The sequence below is a fragment of the Lutjanus erythropterus genome, chromosome 5 (genome assembly GCF_056507025.1).
Source record: "Lutjanus erythropterus isolate fLutEry1 chromosome 5, fLutEry1.hap2, whole genome shotgun sequence".
Taxonomy (NCBI): Eukaryota; Metazoa; Chordata; class Actinopteri; order Lutjaniformes; family Lutjanidae; genus Lutjanus; species Lutjanus erythropterus.
The window spans coordinates 34332723-34348643 of record NC_139321.1 but is presented as its reverse complement, the minus strand read 5'-3'; the positions used below and the strand labels follow the sequence as shown (position 1 = coordinate 34348643).

The 15921-nt window shown below is 38.5% G+C and overlaps 1 protein-coding gene across 6 annotated transcripts in view; it reads left to right on the top strand.

The window, feature by feature from the left end:
- The window catches only part of LOC146327214 (teneurin-3), a 234377-nt gene extending 225370 nt beyond the window's left edge, over window positions 1-9007 (top strand). For all 6 annotated transcript variants that reach the window (XM_084719713.1, XM_084719712.1, XM_084719711.1 and 3 more), the window contains 4 exons: window positions 991-1287; window positions 3910-5521; window positions 6254-6384; window positions 6968-9007. In XM_084719713.1, coding sequence (XP_084575839.1) covers window positions 991-1287; window positions 3910-5521; window positions 6254-6384; window positions 6968-7720 — 2793 coding nt within the window. In that variant the 3' untranslated portion in view covers window positions 7721-9007. The remainder of the gene's footprint in view (window positions 1-990; window positions 1288-3909; window positions 5522-6253; window positions 6385-6967) is intronic.
- Window positions 9008-15921: the final 6914 nt, after the last annotated feature.

Sequence of the window (15921 nt, the reverse complement as noted above, 5' to 3'; positions counted from 1 at the left end):
AAAGGTTTTTTTTATTTTAGCTCAAGCTCAGACAAGTTCTATAGGATGTTGAGTCTGCTTACATAACATCTGATTTAATTTAATGTAGAAGTTGAAGCTACTTCAGCTGGTTATGAAACAGCCTCAGTTTAATACTGATGTGTCTATATGACCTACTTAAGTTAACAAGACCATCTGCGAAAAGTTCAGGATGTTTATTTTGATAATTTTATGTTTTCCATCATATTTTTTGGTTAATATGATGGAAACACTGCTGCTTTTGTCCACGGGGGCCTTTAAATCATTTAGTATATGTATGCATATGAATATGTAATTTACCACAGCTGTAAGGTGCTGGAAAGGCATGAAAATGCACCTTGAAAATGCTTGAAAAGTGCTTGAATTTACTTTTGGAGAGGGTGTAGGTGTAAATGACAGCTGTTATTTTATGTCTCTGGCTGTGTCACTGTCCTTATTATGACCTTCCTGAAATATTTCTCCAATTCTTTCTCTCTTTGGAAATTTAAGTCACATCAGCGTTAAGTTTCTGATATAGAGGGTTATCAATATTCTAACACTGTACAGAAGTCCACCTCTTCTTATGCCTCCTCCTTAGAATCCGACACTCAGATTTACGATTTACGGTACTTCATGAACTTAACTTGGGTGGTTACTTTGCCTCTGAGTAATTTTCGTCTCCACTAAATTTAGGAGGTTGTGATTTAAGTGTACCTGAACAATCGCCAGAGTGTCTCTCAGTTTAATGAGCCTCGTGAAGGGGGTGTTAATCTCTGTGACAACTGTAGTGAAAATCATTGTGAATACAGTTTAAAGAGCCATCCAGACAAAGTGCACTGATATTAAAACCAAGAATTTCTTCTTGATATTGTAATGTGTAATCAATGTTATTTTAGTGATGTATTGTATATATTATTATCACTAACAGTAGCAGCAGGAGCAGCAGTCGTCGATTTTTGTCCAACATGTTCTTAAATCAAATTTCTCCCACAGGTGAACGGCCGGAACATTCTTTCCGTCGATTATGATCGCACCCTGAGGACAGAGAAGATTTATGATGACCACAGGAAGTTCCTCTTAAAGATTATATACGACACAGCAGGCCACCCAGTGCTCTGGGTGCCCAGCAGTAAGCTACTGCCGGTTAATGTGAGCCGCACAAGCAGCGGGCAAATCAGTGCCCTGCAGAGAGGTCCCACCACTGAGAGACTTGAGTATGATAGCCAAGGCCGTCTGGTTTCCAGGGTGTTTGCTGATGGGAAGATATGGAGTTACACCTACCTGGAGCAGGTGAGGAAATAACACGACCAGAGGAAGCAATATGTAAGACTGTGCAGCAGGCCAGTCATTACTGCTACAGGGTGAATAAAAACCCTGACAGAGGTCACCCTGAAGAGGCTTATTTTGCAATAATCACCAGCTGCATGTACATAATTCTGCTTCTTGCAGAGGTACTTAACAAACACAGTAATCATTTTACACCAACTGCAGACTTACCAGCATTATTTACAAGCTTTGGACATTAAAATGTAGAAGGCTCGCATCCATGAGCTGTACCTCACCCTCCAGTCAGTAATTAAAATTCTGGGGAAAACTGAGGTAAGACATAAAATGTGAACTGGATTATCCAACTTCTTTTCTGGAGTATGTCAAAGTCTATCAAGGAAGTAAGGCCCCAGAGTGGTCTAACAGTAGGGCTGGTGACCATTGCCATAAGAACATATTTCAGTCACCCTTGATTTTACAGTACACTAATAAGACATAACAAGCTGTTCTCAAATTAGACAACAACTAGACAAAATATATGTATTAGACATTAAAGAAACACTAATTTACCCTAATTAGACACCAAACACCAACCAAGATGCAACAAGCTGTGCATCGTATCATATTAGATGAAAACTAGAATAATGTTAATGTTGTACTGTAAATGAAAATGTTTTGTTCCCCACTGTTAAACCCTTATTAGATTTTATTAGATAGTAATTAGGGACACTCTACAACAAAACTGTACTGTAAACTAAAATGTATTGTTTCCCATCATTAGGCCCTTACTGCAGGGTAATTAGGGACACAATTAGGGACCGTAAACTTAAGTGTATTTTTTCCCACTGTTTGACCTTTAATAGACTTTATAAGAGAGCAGTTATAGACACATTACAACTGAACTGGCACATTCTGTTGTAATGTGTCCAAGAAAGTCTAATAAGCATCTAATACTGTCTAATTATTTCAGTTTTTGTCCAACAGACATAAAGTACAGCTTGTACGTCTAATTAATGTACTGTAAAATAAAAAAGTGCAAACCATATTTCTTGTCTTAGAACATTTGTGATATAGGAGGTTGCAGTGAGTGATAATATTCTAAGCTCTGCTTGCTGAAGTGACACAAAACACTGCATTTGATTGTATACAGTACAGTGTGTCATAGAACAGTAAATCTTTAAATCACTGTGTGAAAAGCTTGAAAATCAACTATCTTGTGTGCTGCTGTGTGTTATTTTGTATCATGTGTCCTGCCCTGTTTGCTTAGTGCTTTTCTGTCGCTCTGTGTGTTTTAATTATGACCTGCCAAGGGACTGAAGATGAAAATTAGTACAATCCATCAAACGGTAGCATTTTAGTTAATATTGTTATTGTCCCTCATGACTAAAAAGTAAATAAATAAATAAATAAAATAGCTGAAACATACAAAGACTGGACACCCCACACAGTTTTTTTTTATCTTAGTGGCCATAGAGGAGTACAAATTGAATAACAGAGTAAATACAGAGACAACACACTGGGCGATTGGCAGGCTATGATTATATGAAATCCTGCAAGAGCACAATTTTCACGTATTTAATAACTGTATTTATTTAGTTGTTAAATAAATGCTCCTTTCTGACTGCAGCAACTAAAAATATGCAGGTGTTTGAGGAAATAGATATGTGATTTGTCTGGTCTTTACAGGTTTTAGGTAGTGTTAAGGTTTGCTCATAGTTTTAGAGTATTCTTTGGCAAACATAGGAATCTAATCCCTTGCTAAATAACAAAGAATACATTGAGAAATTGTAGGAATCTACTAAATAACACAGACCAGAAGCACTCAAAATTGGCAGGTCTTCTGACATTTTCACTGCTGTTATATGTCAGACAGTAAAATATCACTCTTCAGCTCTATCACTCGTTGCATCTCTTCGACGAAAATATCCTTTAGCTGTTTTGTTGACGGTATTCAAGATTGCACTGAGATGCTCAGCTACACAAAAACATGCAGAGATTTCCTCAGCCACTCCCGGCTGCATCCTTTCATTGCGTGACCTGGAGAGGCCATGTCAACACTCTGACATAAGGAACACAGAGAGCTCAGGGAGCACAGGGAACCTCTATGTAGCAACGGATGACTGGGCACGACATTTTAACAGAAAGAGTAAACCTTTAGAAGACAGACCACAGTCCAAACTGCATACATTATAAATAAATTAAACGAGTCTCTGTGGGCAATAGGATATTGCTTATGTCAGATACTTATTTGTTGACTACTTGATAATCATTAACAGATGAACATATTTGAAAGAACAAATTGTCCTCTGCACAAGTATTCTGAGTGGATGTTTTTGACAGTTCTCTTTAAAGTACTTAACATCAGTATATCATTTTCAAAGTACTTGTGGTAACTCAAAACTAAAGCTGTATATTGGGCATTGACAGATTAGACAAAGGGCAGCACAACTGTGAGCTGCTGTCTCACAGTGTTAACAGTGATAGTTAATGTTACCTAGTGCATTTTTCATATAGCCTGTTTCTCCTTTTCTCAGACAGGAAATTTCAGCTCTCCCTGCACTCAACCTGCCTGTCATTACACATATATTATGTATAAATATTATGCAACTCAAGAAAACACTTGCTATTTTGCTCTTTTCCCTCTAGTCCATGGTTCTCCTGCTCCACAGTCAACGGCAGTACATATTTGACTTCGACTCCCTGGACAGGCTTTCCGCTGTCACAATGCCAAGCGTGGCCCGCTACACCATGCAGACCATCCGCTCAGTGGGCTACTACAGGAACCTTTATCACCCTCCAGAGAGCAACGCCTCAGTGGCTGTGGACTACAGCGAAGACGGCCTCCTGCTGAGAGTGGCTCACCTCGGCACAGGCCGCAGGGTCCTGTACAGGTACCGCCGGCAGAACAAACTCTCCGAGATCCTGTACGACAGCACGAGGGTCAGCTTCACCTACGATGAGACGGCAGGCGTGCTGAAGACAGTCAACCTGCAGAATGAAGGTTTCATCTGCTCTATCCGTTATCGCCAAGTGGGGCCCCTGGTGGACAGGCAGATTTTCCGCTTCAGTGAGGACGGCATGGTCAATGCACGCTTTGATTACACCTATGATAGCAGCCTGCGTGTCACCAGCGTGCAAGGCGTCATCAATGAAACACCACTACCCATTGATCTATACCAGTTTGATGACATCTCAGGAAAGGTTGAACAGTTCGGGAAGTTTGGGGTGATCTACTATGATATAAATCAGATCATATCCACTGCAGTCATGACCTACACCAAGCACTTTGATGCACATGGACGCATCAAGGAGATTCAGTATGAGATATTCCGCTCACTCATGTACTGGATCACCTTCCAGTACGACGACGTGGGCCGAGTCACCAAGCGCGAGATCAAGATCGGCCCCTTTGCCAACACCACCAAGTACAGCTATGAGTACGATGTAGATGGCCAGCTCCAGACTGTGTACCTGAACGAAAAAGTGATGTGGCGCTACACGTATGACCTTAATGGAAACCTGCATCTGCTGAACGCAGGAAACAGTGCCAGACTTCTTCCTCTGCGCTATGACTTGAGAGACCGCATCACCCGCCTTGGAGATATCCAATACAGAATGGATGAAGACGGTTTCCTCCGTCAGAGGGGAGCAGAAATCTTTGAGTACAACTCCAAAGGACTCTTGGTGCGGGTGTACAGCAAGAGCAGCGGCTGGACGATTCAGTATCGCTATGATGGACTTGGCCGTAGGGTATCCACCAAGACAAGCCTGGGCCAACATCTGCAATATTTCTACGCAGACCTGAGCTACCCGGCCAGAATTACACATGTATACAACCACTCGAGTTCAGAGATCACCTCGCTCTACTATGACCTCCAAGGGCACCTGTTTGCTATGGAGATCAGCAGCGGGGAGGAGTTCTACATCGCCTGTGATAACACCGGCACACCTCTGGCCGTCTTCACCAGCAATGGCCTCCTGGTCAAGCAGCTTCAGTACACGGCATATGGCGAGGTCTACTTCGACTCAAACCCAGACTTCCAGCTTGTGCTCGGGTTTCACGGAGGACTGTATGATCCTCTGACCAAGCTGCTGCACTTCGGGGAGCAGGATTATGACATCATGTCTGGAAGGTGGACGGTTCCAGATGTCTCTACTTGGAAAAAGGTTGGCAAAGAGCCAGCTCCTTTTAATTTATACATGTTCAGAAATAACAACCCCATCAGCAAAGTCCATGAAGTGAGAGAATATGTTGCAGGTAAGACATATCACAATTTAAACTTTTGGTATTTTTAATTATGATACTAGGATTGCAACTAATTATCAGTTTTAATGCAGATCATTTTCTCCATGAATTATTTCCATTGTCTGAAAATAGTGATCTAATCTTTCATATTTATGTTTTATTTAATTCAGTTTGTAATGCAGCACTCAACAGTAAGAATGACCTGCTTGCCTTTGGCAAGTAAAATGCTACATCACGCTAGTAAATCTACCAACTAAATTGAAAAAAAAAACTCTTTTGACAATTAATTTTAAGTAATTTATTAATTTTTCATGCAAAAATGGCAGAAAATGCTGACAAAACAAGACATTTAAAGACTGTTTCACTCGTTTCTGACATTTATCAGCTAGATTAAACAGTAAACAAGTTTAGTCTTTGTTGTCATTTTAAAACTGCTTAAAAATAAAACAACTTGCAGGGGCATGTACAAATTGTTGTTGGGCAAGTACATTTCTGGCCCAGTTGATCAATTGGGCAAGTGGAAAAAAACATTAATGTTGAACCCAGTAATGTAATAACTATCTTGAGCAATGGTCAGTGTTCATGAAATTGTAACAAACCCTGCATTTTTTTGTTTCAATATACAGTGTAAATGTTTTATCAAAATTCTCAAAAGTTTGTCTGATAAAGAATAATGGTATGATATAGTATCATTCATGCTGTAACTTGTGACCTTTCTGTCTTTAATTTATTTTTCCTGCACAGATGTGAACAGCTGGCTTGTAACCTTTGGCTTTCATCTTCACAACACCATTCCCGGGTTTCCAGTCCCAAAGTTTGATTTAAGCATGCCGTCCTATGAACTGAGTAAGAGTCAGCGCTGGGACGACCTGCCGGTGGGTGAAACTAATGTCTCATACATACTGAACACAAAAAAAGCAACTATTCTAACCCTCCAGCCGACAGACAATATGCTTTCGAGAGTGTAGGGGATCAGACAGACGACAACAACAAACAAAAAAGCCTTTGTTTTTCTCTTACGTCAGTATTTTGAAGCTGCCATCTGTTAATTGGAATGCTATGTGTTTCATAGAATATCAATTTTAATTGGGCAGTATTTGCATAATAATACGCATAATAAGCAGAATATGTATTTTTCTCTGTCTTGTTTTAGTTACCAGTTGAGCACATTTTAACAGTCGAACTTTATATGTAATATTTTGCTGCTGTTACTGTTAAAACAATCTTTTGAAGCTATTTATGATTCTTTGGTCTAAGGCCTTAACACAAAAAGTGTTGCAGTAAAATTGTCATGGGGGATTTATCTACTTTTGGCTTGAGAACACAGCTTGAAAACACCATTATCCTAGACGGGGATGAAAAACTCTCTGAAGCAGAGCAGTAGCTGGTTCTAAATGGCCTGGAGAGTCAGGTTCTGCCATGTTCAGGCGTTAACGTTTCACTGCACTTTTCCTACAGTCCATCTCTGGGGTCCAGCAGGAAGTAACCAGACAAGCGCATTCTCTCTTGTCATTCGAGCGGCTGCCAGAGGTCCATCTCAGTCGAGGTCGCAGAGGTGAAAAGTCTTGGCTGTGGTTCTCAGCGGCAATGTCTCCCATCGGAAGGGCAGTTATGTTTGCTATCTACAAGGGCAGCGTTCACACTCACACACTCAACGTGGCCAGTGAGGACTGTATCAAGGTTGCAACAATCCTTAACAATGCTTTCTATTTGGAGGACCTCCACTTCACTATAGAAGGGCGTGACACGCACTACTTTGTAAAACCGGGCCTTCCAGATGCCGACCTTGCTGCATTGCACCTCACTAGTGGACATAAGACTCTAGAGAATGGTGTCAATGTGACCGTCTCTCAGTCCACCACAGTCATGGATAGTCGGACTCGGCGTTTTGCAGATGTGGAGATTCGTGCCGGTGCTCTGGCTCTGCATATCCGATACGGATCCACGGTGGACGAGGAGAAAGCGCGGGTTGTTGAGCTCGCTCGTCAGCGTGCCCTTGCGGGCGCGTGGGCAAGGGAACAGCAGCGAGTGCGAGATGGCGAGGAGGGGGTGCGCCCCTGGACAGAGGGGGAGAAGAGGCAGCTTCTGAGTAGTGGAAAAGTTTTGGGGTATGATGGGTACTACGTGCTCTCCATTGAGCAGTACCCAGAATTAGCAGACAGCTCCAACAACATCCACTTTCTTCGGCAAAGTGAAATTGGGAAAAGGTAACAATACGAGGTGCATTTTCTGCCAAAGAGACTTAGTTCTGGTAGAGACACACTAGCAGACTGAATGAAAAGCAACTATAATCAAAGGTTGCTGTTATGTACCCTGAGTGTCAATGTGTTTTGTTAAAAAAAAAAAAAAATAAAGGAAAAAAATACAAGGGGTCAAAAGCAATGCTGTGCATTGTGGCCTAGGGACTACAGAGTAAATGTATAACTACACCAAGCCTTAACATGGCAATTACAGGTCAGTTCCTCTGTTGCACAAGCCTTTTGGACTCTGGACTCTAAAGCAGAGGAATAGTGGTGTCTTTGGGGAAACAGCTAATTTAGGTGTTTTTATGTTTCCTTTTTTTTTTTTTTTGTTCATCAACAAAAGTCTGGCTCAACAGAAAGTATTGTAAGAGCAAAGGAAATGTTTACATTATGCATATCTGCACTTCTCTAGAAGTACGAGGCTCGGGAGTTCACACTCTTCAGAGTGGAAGCAGTGTCCTTGAGCAAATGTTTGTTTTTAAAATCAGAGACTTCTGACGTTAGAGATATCCTCACCAAACAACCACTATGTATACCAGATTTAGCACTGTAAACATCAAAAACATCAAAATGTCTTATTCTCTTTGCGATGTTTTTAAAAAAAGAACAAAAAAAGAGTTTCCATGTTTAAATACCCAATATTCATTGTGAGAAAAAAAAAGGACAGTGAAGGTATGAAGAACTCTGTCGGGGGGGGGGAAGGCACAGATGTGTCTTGGATAGCACAGGGACACCATGTTTTGTAAATTATGCAAGAGTTTTATGTCGTTTTTTTAAAGAAACTGAGTAAATGTCTGTACTAGTCATATTAACAGTAATTTATGTTGTGTTTATACATGACGAATAAAGTCCAGCTGAGTTTGATTTTTTTTCTTTAATTTTTCAGCCATGCCTTTTTTTTTTATTATTTACGTTCCTCCTAATATGGCTAATGTGGGGCTTCTTCACAATGCTCTGTTTAAGTAATTAACAGAAACCTGTGCATGTAGTGACAAGTATTTACAAGTGGTGATGTATCTATAACATGCAGTCAACTATTATTTCCACTAAATTTAATGTTTATTGGGCATAATGCCTTTTGACCTGGCTTCCTGTCCAATGAATATTTCATCAACACAAATATTTCATGAACCCATCTCACATAAACAAGGTTACAGTTGATCCAAATATAGATCACGTCCATGTTCTCGGTAGGTATACTTTTTTTGAATGTTAAATGCACTCATGGATTAAAATGATATTGGGGTTCTTTTTTGCTGTGTTGTTTTTTTAAGAATAGGACAAAGTTCTGCTTTTTTGTTGTCAGATGTGAGAAAATGTGGTATTAGCTGACGGGTAACTCAGACACTAATTTAGATATCATAGACACATAAAGTCTTTCAAAAAAGTTATGTATGCATGGCCTCAGCATTCCAAAAAATCACAAAAATACATTGATTAAAAATACATCTTCAGAGCTACAAAGTCAAAGCAGACAAAATGCAGCATTAATTTTAAGCTGGCTGCTTGAAGGTCTTCTGAAGTATATCTAACCTGTAATGTAGACAGTTGCCTAAAAGCAATTTACTCATTCAGCATCATAATCAAAAAGGATTTTAGGTTTGAACATTTGATAGCTCAATTTTTAAAATTACATTTGGGTTGTGATCAGCTTTCCCACACTCATGATAAGTGTTATTCATCAAAGCACAGAGGAGTTCTGATGGTGGAATGCATAATTCTGAAAACAACCCCTTCATATGAAAGTGATTTCTTTTTCATCGTAAACTTCAAACGGCATTTTAAACCAAATGGGAGCAGAATATTCTTTGTTCAAAGGTTGTTTTATGCTGTTGTTTTTGACCTCCTCTGGTGCGCCGGCATCTCACAGATTCTTTATATGGTTTCAGAAATTTAAAAAAATGTTTTATGACATATAGAGCTCTACAAAGCTGCATCTCTTTGAATGTTGCTCAGCTCAAAATCTGAAATACATGCCTTCAAAGTTCTCAACAGGCCCCCTTAGGGTATACCGCCCCCCCCCCCCCCCCCCTTCCCCCCCCTTCCCCACCAACCTATAATGAAATGTCTTATTAAAGTTCCCCTGTGAGCCATTGTCTATTGTTCTTTCATACTGAAATTACAGTGAACTTAAACGAACCCCCATTTGTTTTCATATATCCATACAAAGAGTTTCAAACCCCACCAAAACCCTGCTGAAAAATCTTCAAATGCAAACTCAGTTCTGCAGAATATAAAGCATTCAAATCTTTTATTCTCTTAAAAGTCCTCTGATGCTCCCTAGTGGTACAAAGTGCATAGTTCAGAAAGTCATCCAGCTGAGTGTTTATCTTCATATCATGGTGCTGTACACTTATTATAACAGCAGCCCTAACCGCACTACAAGGGAGGTCAGAAAATACTTCAACTTCAAACAATTCAGATTCTAGTGATTGGTGCGCCAGATGTTGGGGAGGGAAAGACCAAAAAACAGTTCTGCATATTCCAGGTTAATTTAAAGCGACTTCACATGGAATAGATCAACCAGTAAAATTAAAATGCTCCGCAGTACTGCTGCAGTATCACACTGCGACCACGGTCGGCACTGCCAAAGCAACAGGGCGGCGTTATCACTACGCAGCATAACTAGACCTACTTCAAAGGCTTATATAAAAGAGATGGCACGACTTTGCAAGAACATCAAAGACCCCAAAAGCATCATGCAATAACCACATCAGAGAAATGGAAAAAAATGAGGCATGTTTCATAATTCAATTGGGCCTCTTTTTTTTTTTTTTATGCACGTAACACAAAGGTAGCCACATGGAATCACACACTACCAAACATGAAATGGTTTTGGAGTCCATCTTTACGGCACTGAAGAGGACTTTATACATCACATATGAGGCTTGAGTTTAATGTCATACAGCCTGGATTTAAGATTTAAGCTACTACGAGGTGTTTTTAACCGGTTATGAAACAGTCTCAATTTATATTGGATGTCTCCTACAAAAGCAAAAGAGACCATCCTTAAGAAGATCAGGGTTTTGTTCTGTATAGGTATTATACATGATGCCTGCTACTGGGTCAGATTATCCTTGAAATCAGATAAAATGAGCCTGGATTTACACTTTCCCAGTCAAAGTTACACTGATTTGCACATAAGCCAGTTAAAAAGAAGCAGGAGGATATTTTTATATTTCACTCATTCTTGAGAACAAATCATGTCCCACCAAAAGTAACTTATATTATTAACACCAACACTCTTAATTCAAATCATATAAATCACATATGTAAAATATGAAATATTTTGGTTTGCTTTATTATTATTATTATTATTATTTTATAAACTTGCTCTGTGCCAGAAAACACCCCTGTCCCATACAAGAATTCACAACATCAGACAATTTTAAAATGTGTTTAAATGCCTTCAGAATATAAAATTAACAATACCTACTGGTAACAATATAATCTTTATTTTAATTTTTTTTTTTTTTTAAATAAGAAATGTTGGCCCTTAAAAGTTGTGTCCCAGATTAACATCAATAAAGATTTTTACAAAAATATGATTTAATCAGGCATAAAAGGGTAAGCTAGACCTTAAAGACCCCTGTCTCATTTCCTGGTTTAAAAAAAAAGGTGGGGATACTGCTATTTTTCATCAAATTCATTAAATAATATTGCTAGCATTTGGTCTCAAACATAACAAGTCAACTCTGCAGCCCTTCTGTATAAAACTAAATTAGAATTATGTTTTTAAATTGTGTTTTGATTAACATTAAGAGAACTCTGAGCAACTTTAAAGAACAAAATGGCTACTCACTACGACTATGCTGTGAAATGAAAAAATGTATGTCACCTCCTTTACATGGAAAATCTGACAGAGTTGACGTCAACATTTTATTAAAAAAAATAATCACAAGAAGGCTGGCCTGTTATGAGGTTTAATAGCCAAGAGTTTGATCTTTTAAAATATATTTTTCCAGCATAATCGAAGAGTAAAAAAATCAAACCCTGTCAAAATATAGTTTTGTCCCTATTCTCAAGAATGAGTGTTTTATTTCTGTCGTTATATTTTGTAGTTATTAAAGTGGAAACACTACTGCTGTTGGGCACCAAATCGACAAAATATGAAAATTCCTTCTTGTTGCTTTAAGGGGTTGATTTTGATTCTTGGGCGACACAGTTGCCTTTTGCCAAAATGGTTATTACTGAAGTGAAACAATATCCATGACTATTAATGTGACATTCATGCAGTTTCACATCCGGTGGGCATAGGGCTTTAAGAAACAAGCTTGGACATGAGTTGTGAATTTTTTAAAAGCCACTCCGCTCAGATTCAATTAAGATCATATGACGTAGAGCTGAGAGTAAGGAAAGCTGCATTAATTTAAAGTGAAGTTGAATTTACAGTAGCAGTACAGCAATCAGTAATGTAATATTAGAAATGTGCGATCAAGTGCATCAACCAAGCTGATTAGATAATTATGAACACATGGAATAGTCAACAGATTGAGCTCTCTAATGAGCATCTAGTAAATAAAATAACTGTGTGTATCTGATTGCTTCTCCAAGGGCATCACACATTTTAAATCGTAAATTGACATTCCCCTCCTGTGACGGTATACATTTCAACAAATATTCCTTATGTTGTTTTGTAAAACTCATCTCCGTGTTGATGTCCCTCCATGAATTTTTATCAGACCTGCTTTTTCTGGCAGCCAATCTTAACGGATTTTCACATGCAGACAAGGTGATAGTTTTCATTATTGCTTTTACTCACCTTCAGCTGACAACTTGTGGACTTTCTCTTCGACACCAAATCAACAGGACCTGTAGAGGTAAATTAAATTTGAGGTATGTGACAGAAAGTCAAAATTCCATCTCAAAAGTATTTCTTTGCAGGAGTTCAAAATGCATGAATTTAACTGTGGGAGAGTTAAATTTAGGAAACTCAAAATAACACCATTTCCCTGAGGCACAAATGATACAAAATAACATGAGTAAAATAAATTAAAAAGACAATGCACATTTCATTTTCAAAAGCAAAAAGAAATCTGCTCTTTATTCCATTTGTTTCAGCAAAGAATAACTATGGGAAGGCTAGGTTCAAGATGACTACACCTGCTCTCATTACATGTGATTAATTTGTTCAATTCTGCCTGCTATACAAACCAATCTACAGCACATTTAAAGCTACTACAAGGAGGTTTCAACTGGTCATGAAATATTCTCAATTCAATACTGATGCCTCTATATGACCTACATAAGTAAACAAGACCATCAGAGACAAGATGGGCTATTCCTATATAATTATTTTAATGCTTGCCATTGCGTCAGATTCTCTTTGAAATCACATGAAACATGCTTGTTTACATTTTCCCAGGAAAAGTTCCAGTGAGTAGTATGTTAGTCAGTTAAAAATTAGCAAGAGGAGATTTTTATTTAGATAATCTTGATGTTACATTTTGGCAACAATGCCACTTTTTCCCACAGAGATTTCCAATATGAGAGTTCCTTGTAGTCACTTTAAAGCAATGGAAAATAAACACTGTCTCTATCTGGAGATTTCAGATGCCAAAGAGCCGACACAAACTGCACAAATTTTCTCCAAACACAATATAGAACATGTTTAAACTACGGACATCAAGAAAGACCAACTGGCTTTGTTTTTCTCTGATCATATAATTATTTTATGATCTCGACATAACAGCTTTGTTCTGAGCTTTGACATAACATCTGTTTTCTTGTGGACACAATAATGGTCTTGTCTCATTAGATGAACATTACATAAAAAATGCATTTTGATATGGTAATCATGACTACTTATACTGCCACTCATTTTGACATCAAGTCATTATGGCCTTTATATGATGCAAACAAACAAATATCCCAGCAGTAATGTAATATTTCTACATAATAGTGTTGACAGTTCATTCATATTGCAGAAGTCACTATATTTTCTATAATATTGCCATGATGTGGAACAACAGTCTACGATATAATGACTTTAGATCAAACAAACATCTCTCACTGATTGCTTGTTATGTGTGCTTGCCTGCAACAAAACAAAGTTTCATCATTCTGAGATGTATGTACACACTATAAACCTTAAATAGAAGTAGTGGTGCAAAACATGTTTTTTTCCCCCATTGATTATAACTGTAATATAATATAATATATGTTGGTAATTGATCAGCAGAATCGTGAAGCATTTTTATCTAAACATCTAGACTGGGTTGCACCAACAAAGATTAATTTAATCTAAGATTAGTTCTAATCAGAGTTGGAAAAACTACTTTCAAAATTAGTAAATCCAAATTTATAATGAAGTAGAGCTCTGTTGCATAATTGAAAACTAAGCTGCTGAGTAAACCCAATTTTGTTTGATTTGATTTTATTGATAAAAAAGAAATGACTTATTTGCTAGCTAGCTAAAAAGGTAACAAAATGTTACACTCTTTGCCAGCTACCAGAAAGTTTACAAAACTTTACACTCTTTGTTCGCTAGCTAAAAGCCTACTTGTGAAGGCCCGGCAGAGAAGCTCTGAATGCTTCTCCTTTGAGAAAAAATTGTTGGCTAAATTAATGTAGCAATATCACCAAAGAATAGAAAAATCAGACAACAGCTCAGTCAGGAAAAAAGAGACAACCTGGCAGCAACTGACAGACTGTTTTAATGGATCAACTGGAGTGAAAGAAAGAAGAGAGCCATTTTAAAAGTATATGTTTAAAGTTAATACTGGATCACATTTTAAACAGGACTTTTAAGTTTTGGTGCAATGGAATTAGCATTATATTTAATCTAGATGTAGAGTAAAAACTACACTGAGGTGTCCAGAGCAGTTTAAATGTAATCTTGCTTTATTTTAAGCTAGTTTAAAAGTTTGGTGAAACATAATTTAAGTTAAACCATGATTTCATTAGGATTTTAAATTAATCCTTGTTGGTGCAACTCAGCCCCAGTTATCTAACAATCGCTGTAAGATTTTGGAAGTTAAAGTTATGTCAAGATCATAATCATTCCAAAACAGTATGTAATAATTCCTTCTGTAATAGTGCTAGTAAGGTGAGTAGAAGCAGAATTAGCAACATGCACATCTCACTATTAAAATATTTAGTTGTGGTTATGAGTTTCTTCTTGTTGGAGCTCTTAAAATGATACTTTGTCAAGAGTCAGCCCTGCCACTTTTTATTTTCTCAAACACACCTCTGGCCTGACTGTAGAGTTGTGGGGCAAGGGGCATACAGAGAGGAAAACAGTTAAACTTTGATTGGGGATTTTACATGGCAGTAAGGCAAAAACAGGCCATACCCCTATGCTTTCTTTTAATCAGTGACTCACTCAGACCTTGAAGATAATACGCAATGACACGTGCGTGCTATCAGTGAGATGGACAGGTCCGTTAAAACCTTGAACATTAACACTGGCAGTCTCATCTTGTCTCATCTCAAGCATCTCATCCCCTGCGCCCCCTTCCTTCCCCTCCCTCCTCTCTCACTAGCATCCTATTCATCCCAGCTAAATGGGAACAAGAACAAAGAATTTTTGGGGCTGCTTCTGCTCTTCTTGTTCAGCCTTATATTGCTAGGTTTGTACCATGTCCCAATTCAGAAATAGCTGCTTGTTATCATCCCTCTGATCTTCTGAGGACAGTTGCACAGGCTGTTGGGACTGTACTTGAGAAGTCTACAAAGAGTGTGGGTGAAAAACAAGGGCGCTAATGATCTTGGGGGGATTTAGAGAGAGTGGATTGTGGATTCTGAGTCTTACGCTGATGAAACTGGGTTAACTGTCGTTCAAAAGGAATCTGCTTGTTGAGATAGACAGTGTGTTGAGGTTCGGGCAGAAGGAATGGTCAAGCCTATAATCATTTTTCACCCATCTAGCCTATTGTGGATGTCAACAAACATATATGTCTCGTGTACTGCACACGACAGCCGATAATACAGGCTGAACGGGAATGACGTTTTCAGTTTTCTCTGGATGGTCACAGTCTCCACCTGTAAAGGTATGTATATATGATTTGTCATAAGAACATACACAAACATAAGCTCTGTGTACTAAGAACACATTATGTTCAATCCACGCACTCTCCCAATGACCTTGGAACCACACGTCTCCAATGATGGTCACTGAGGGGCAATAAAATATTAACCAAACTGCAAATATTTACAGATGAGTCCAAT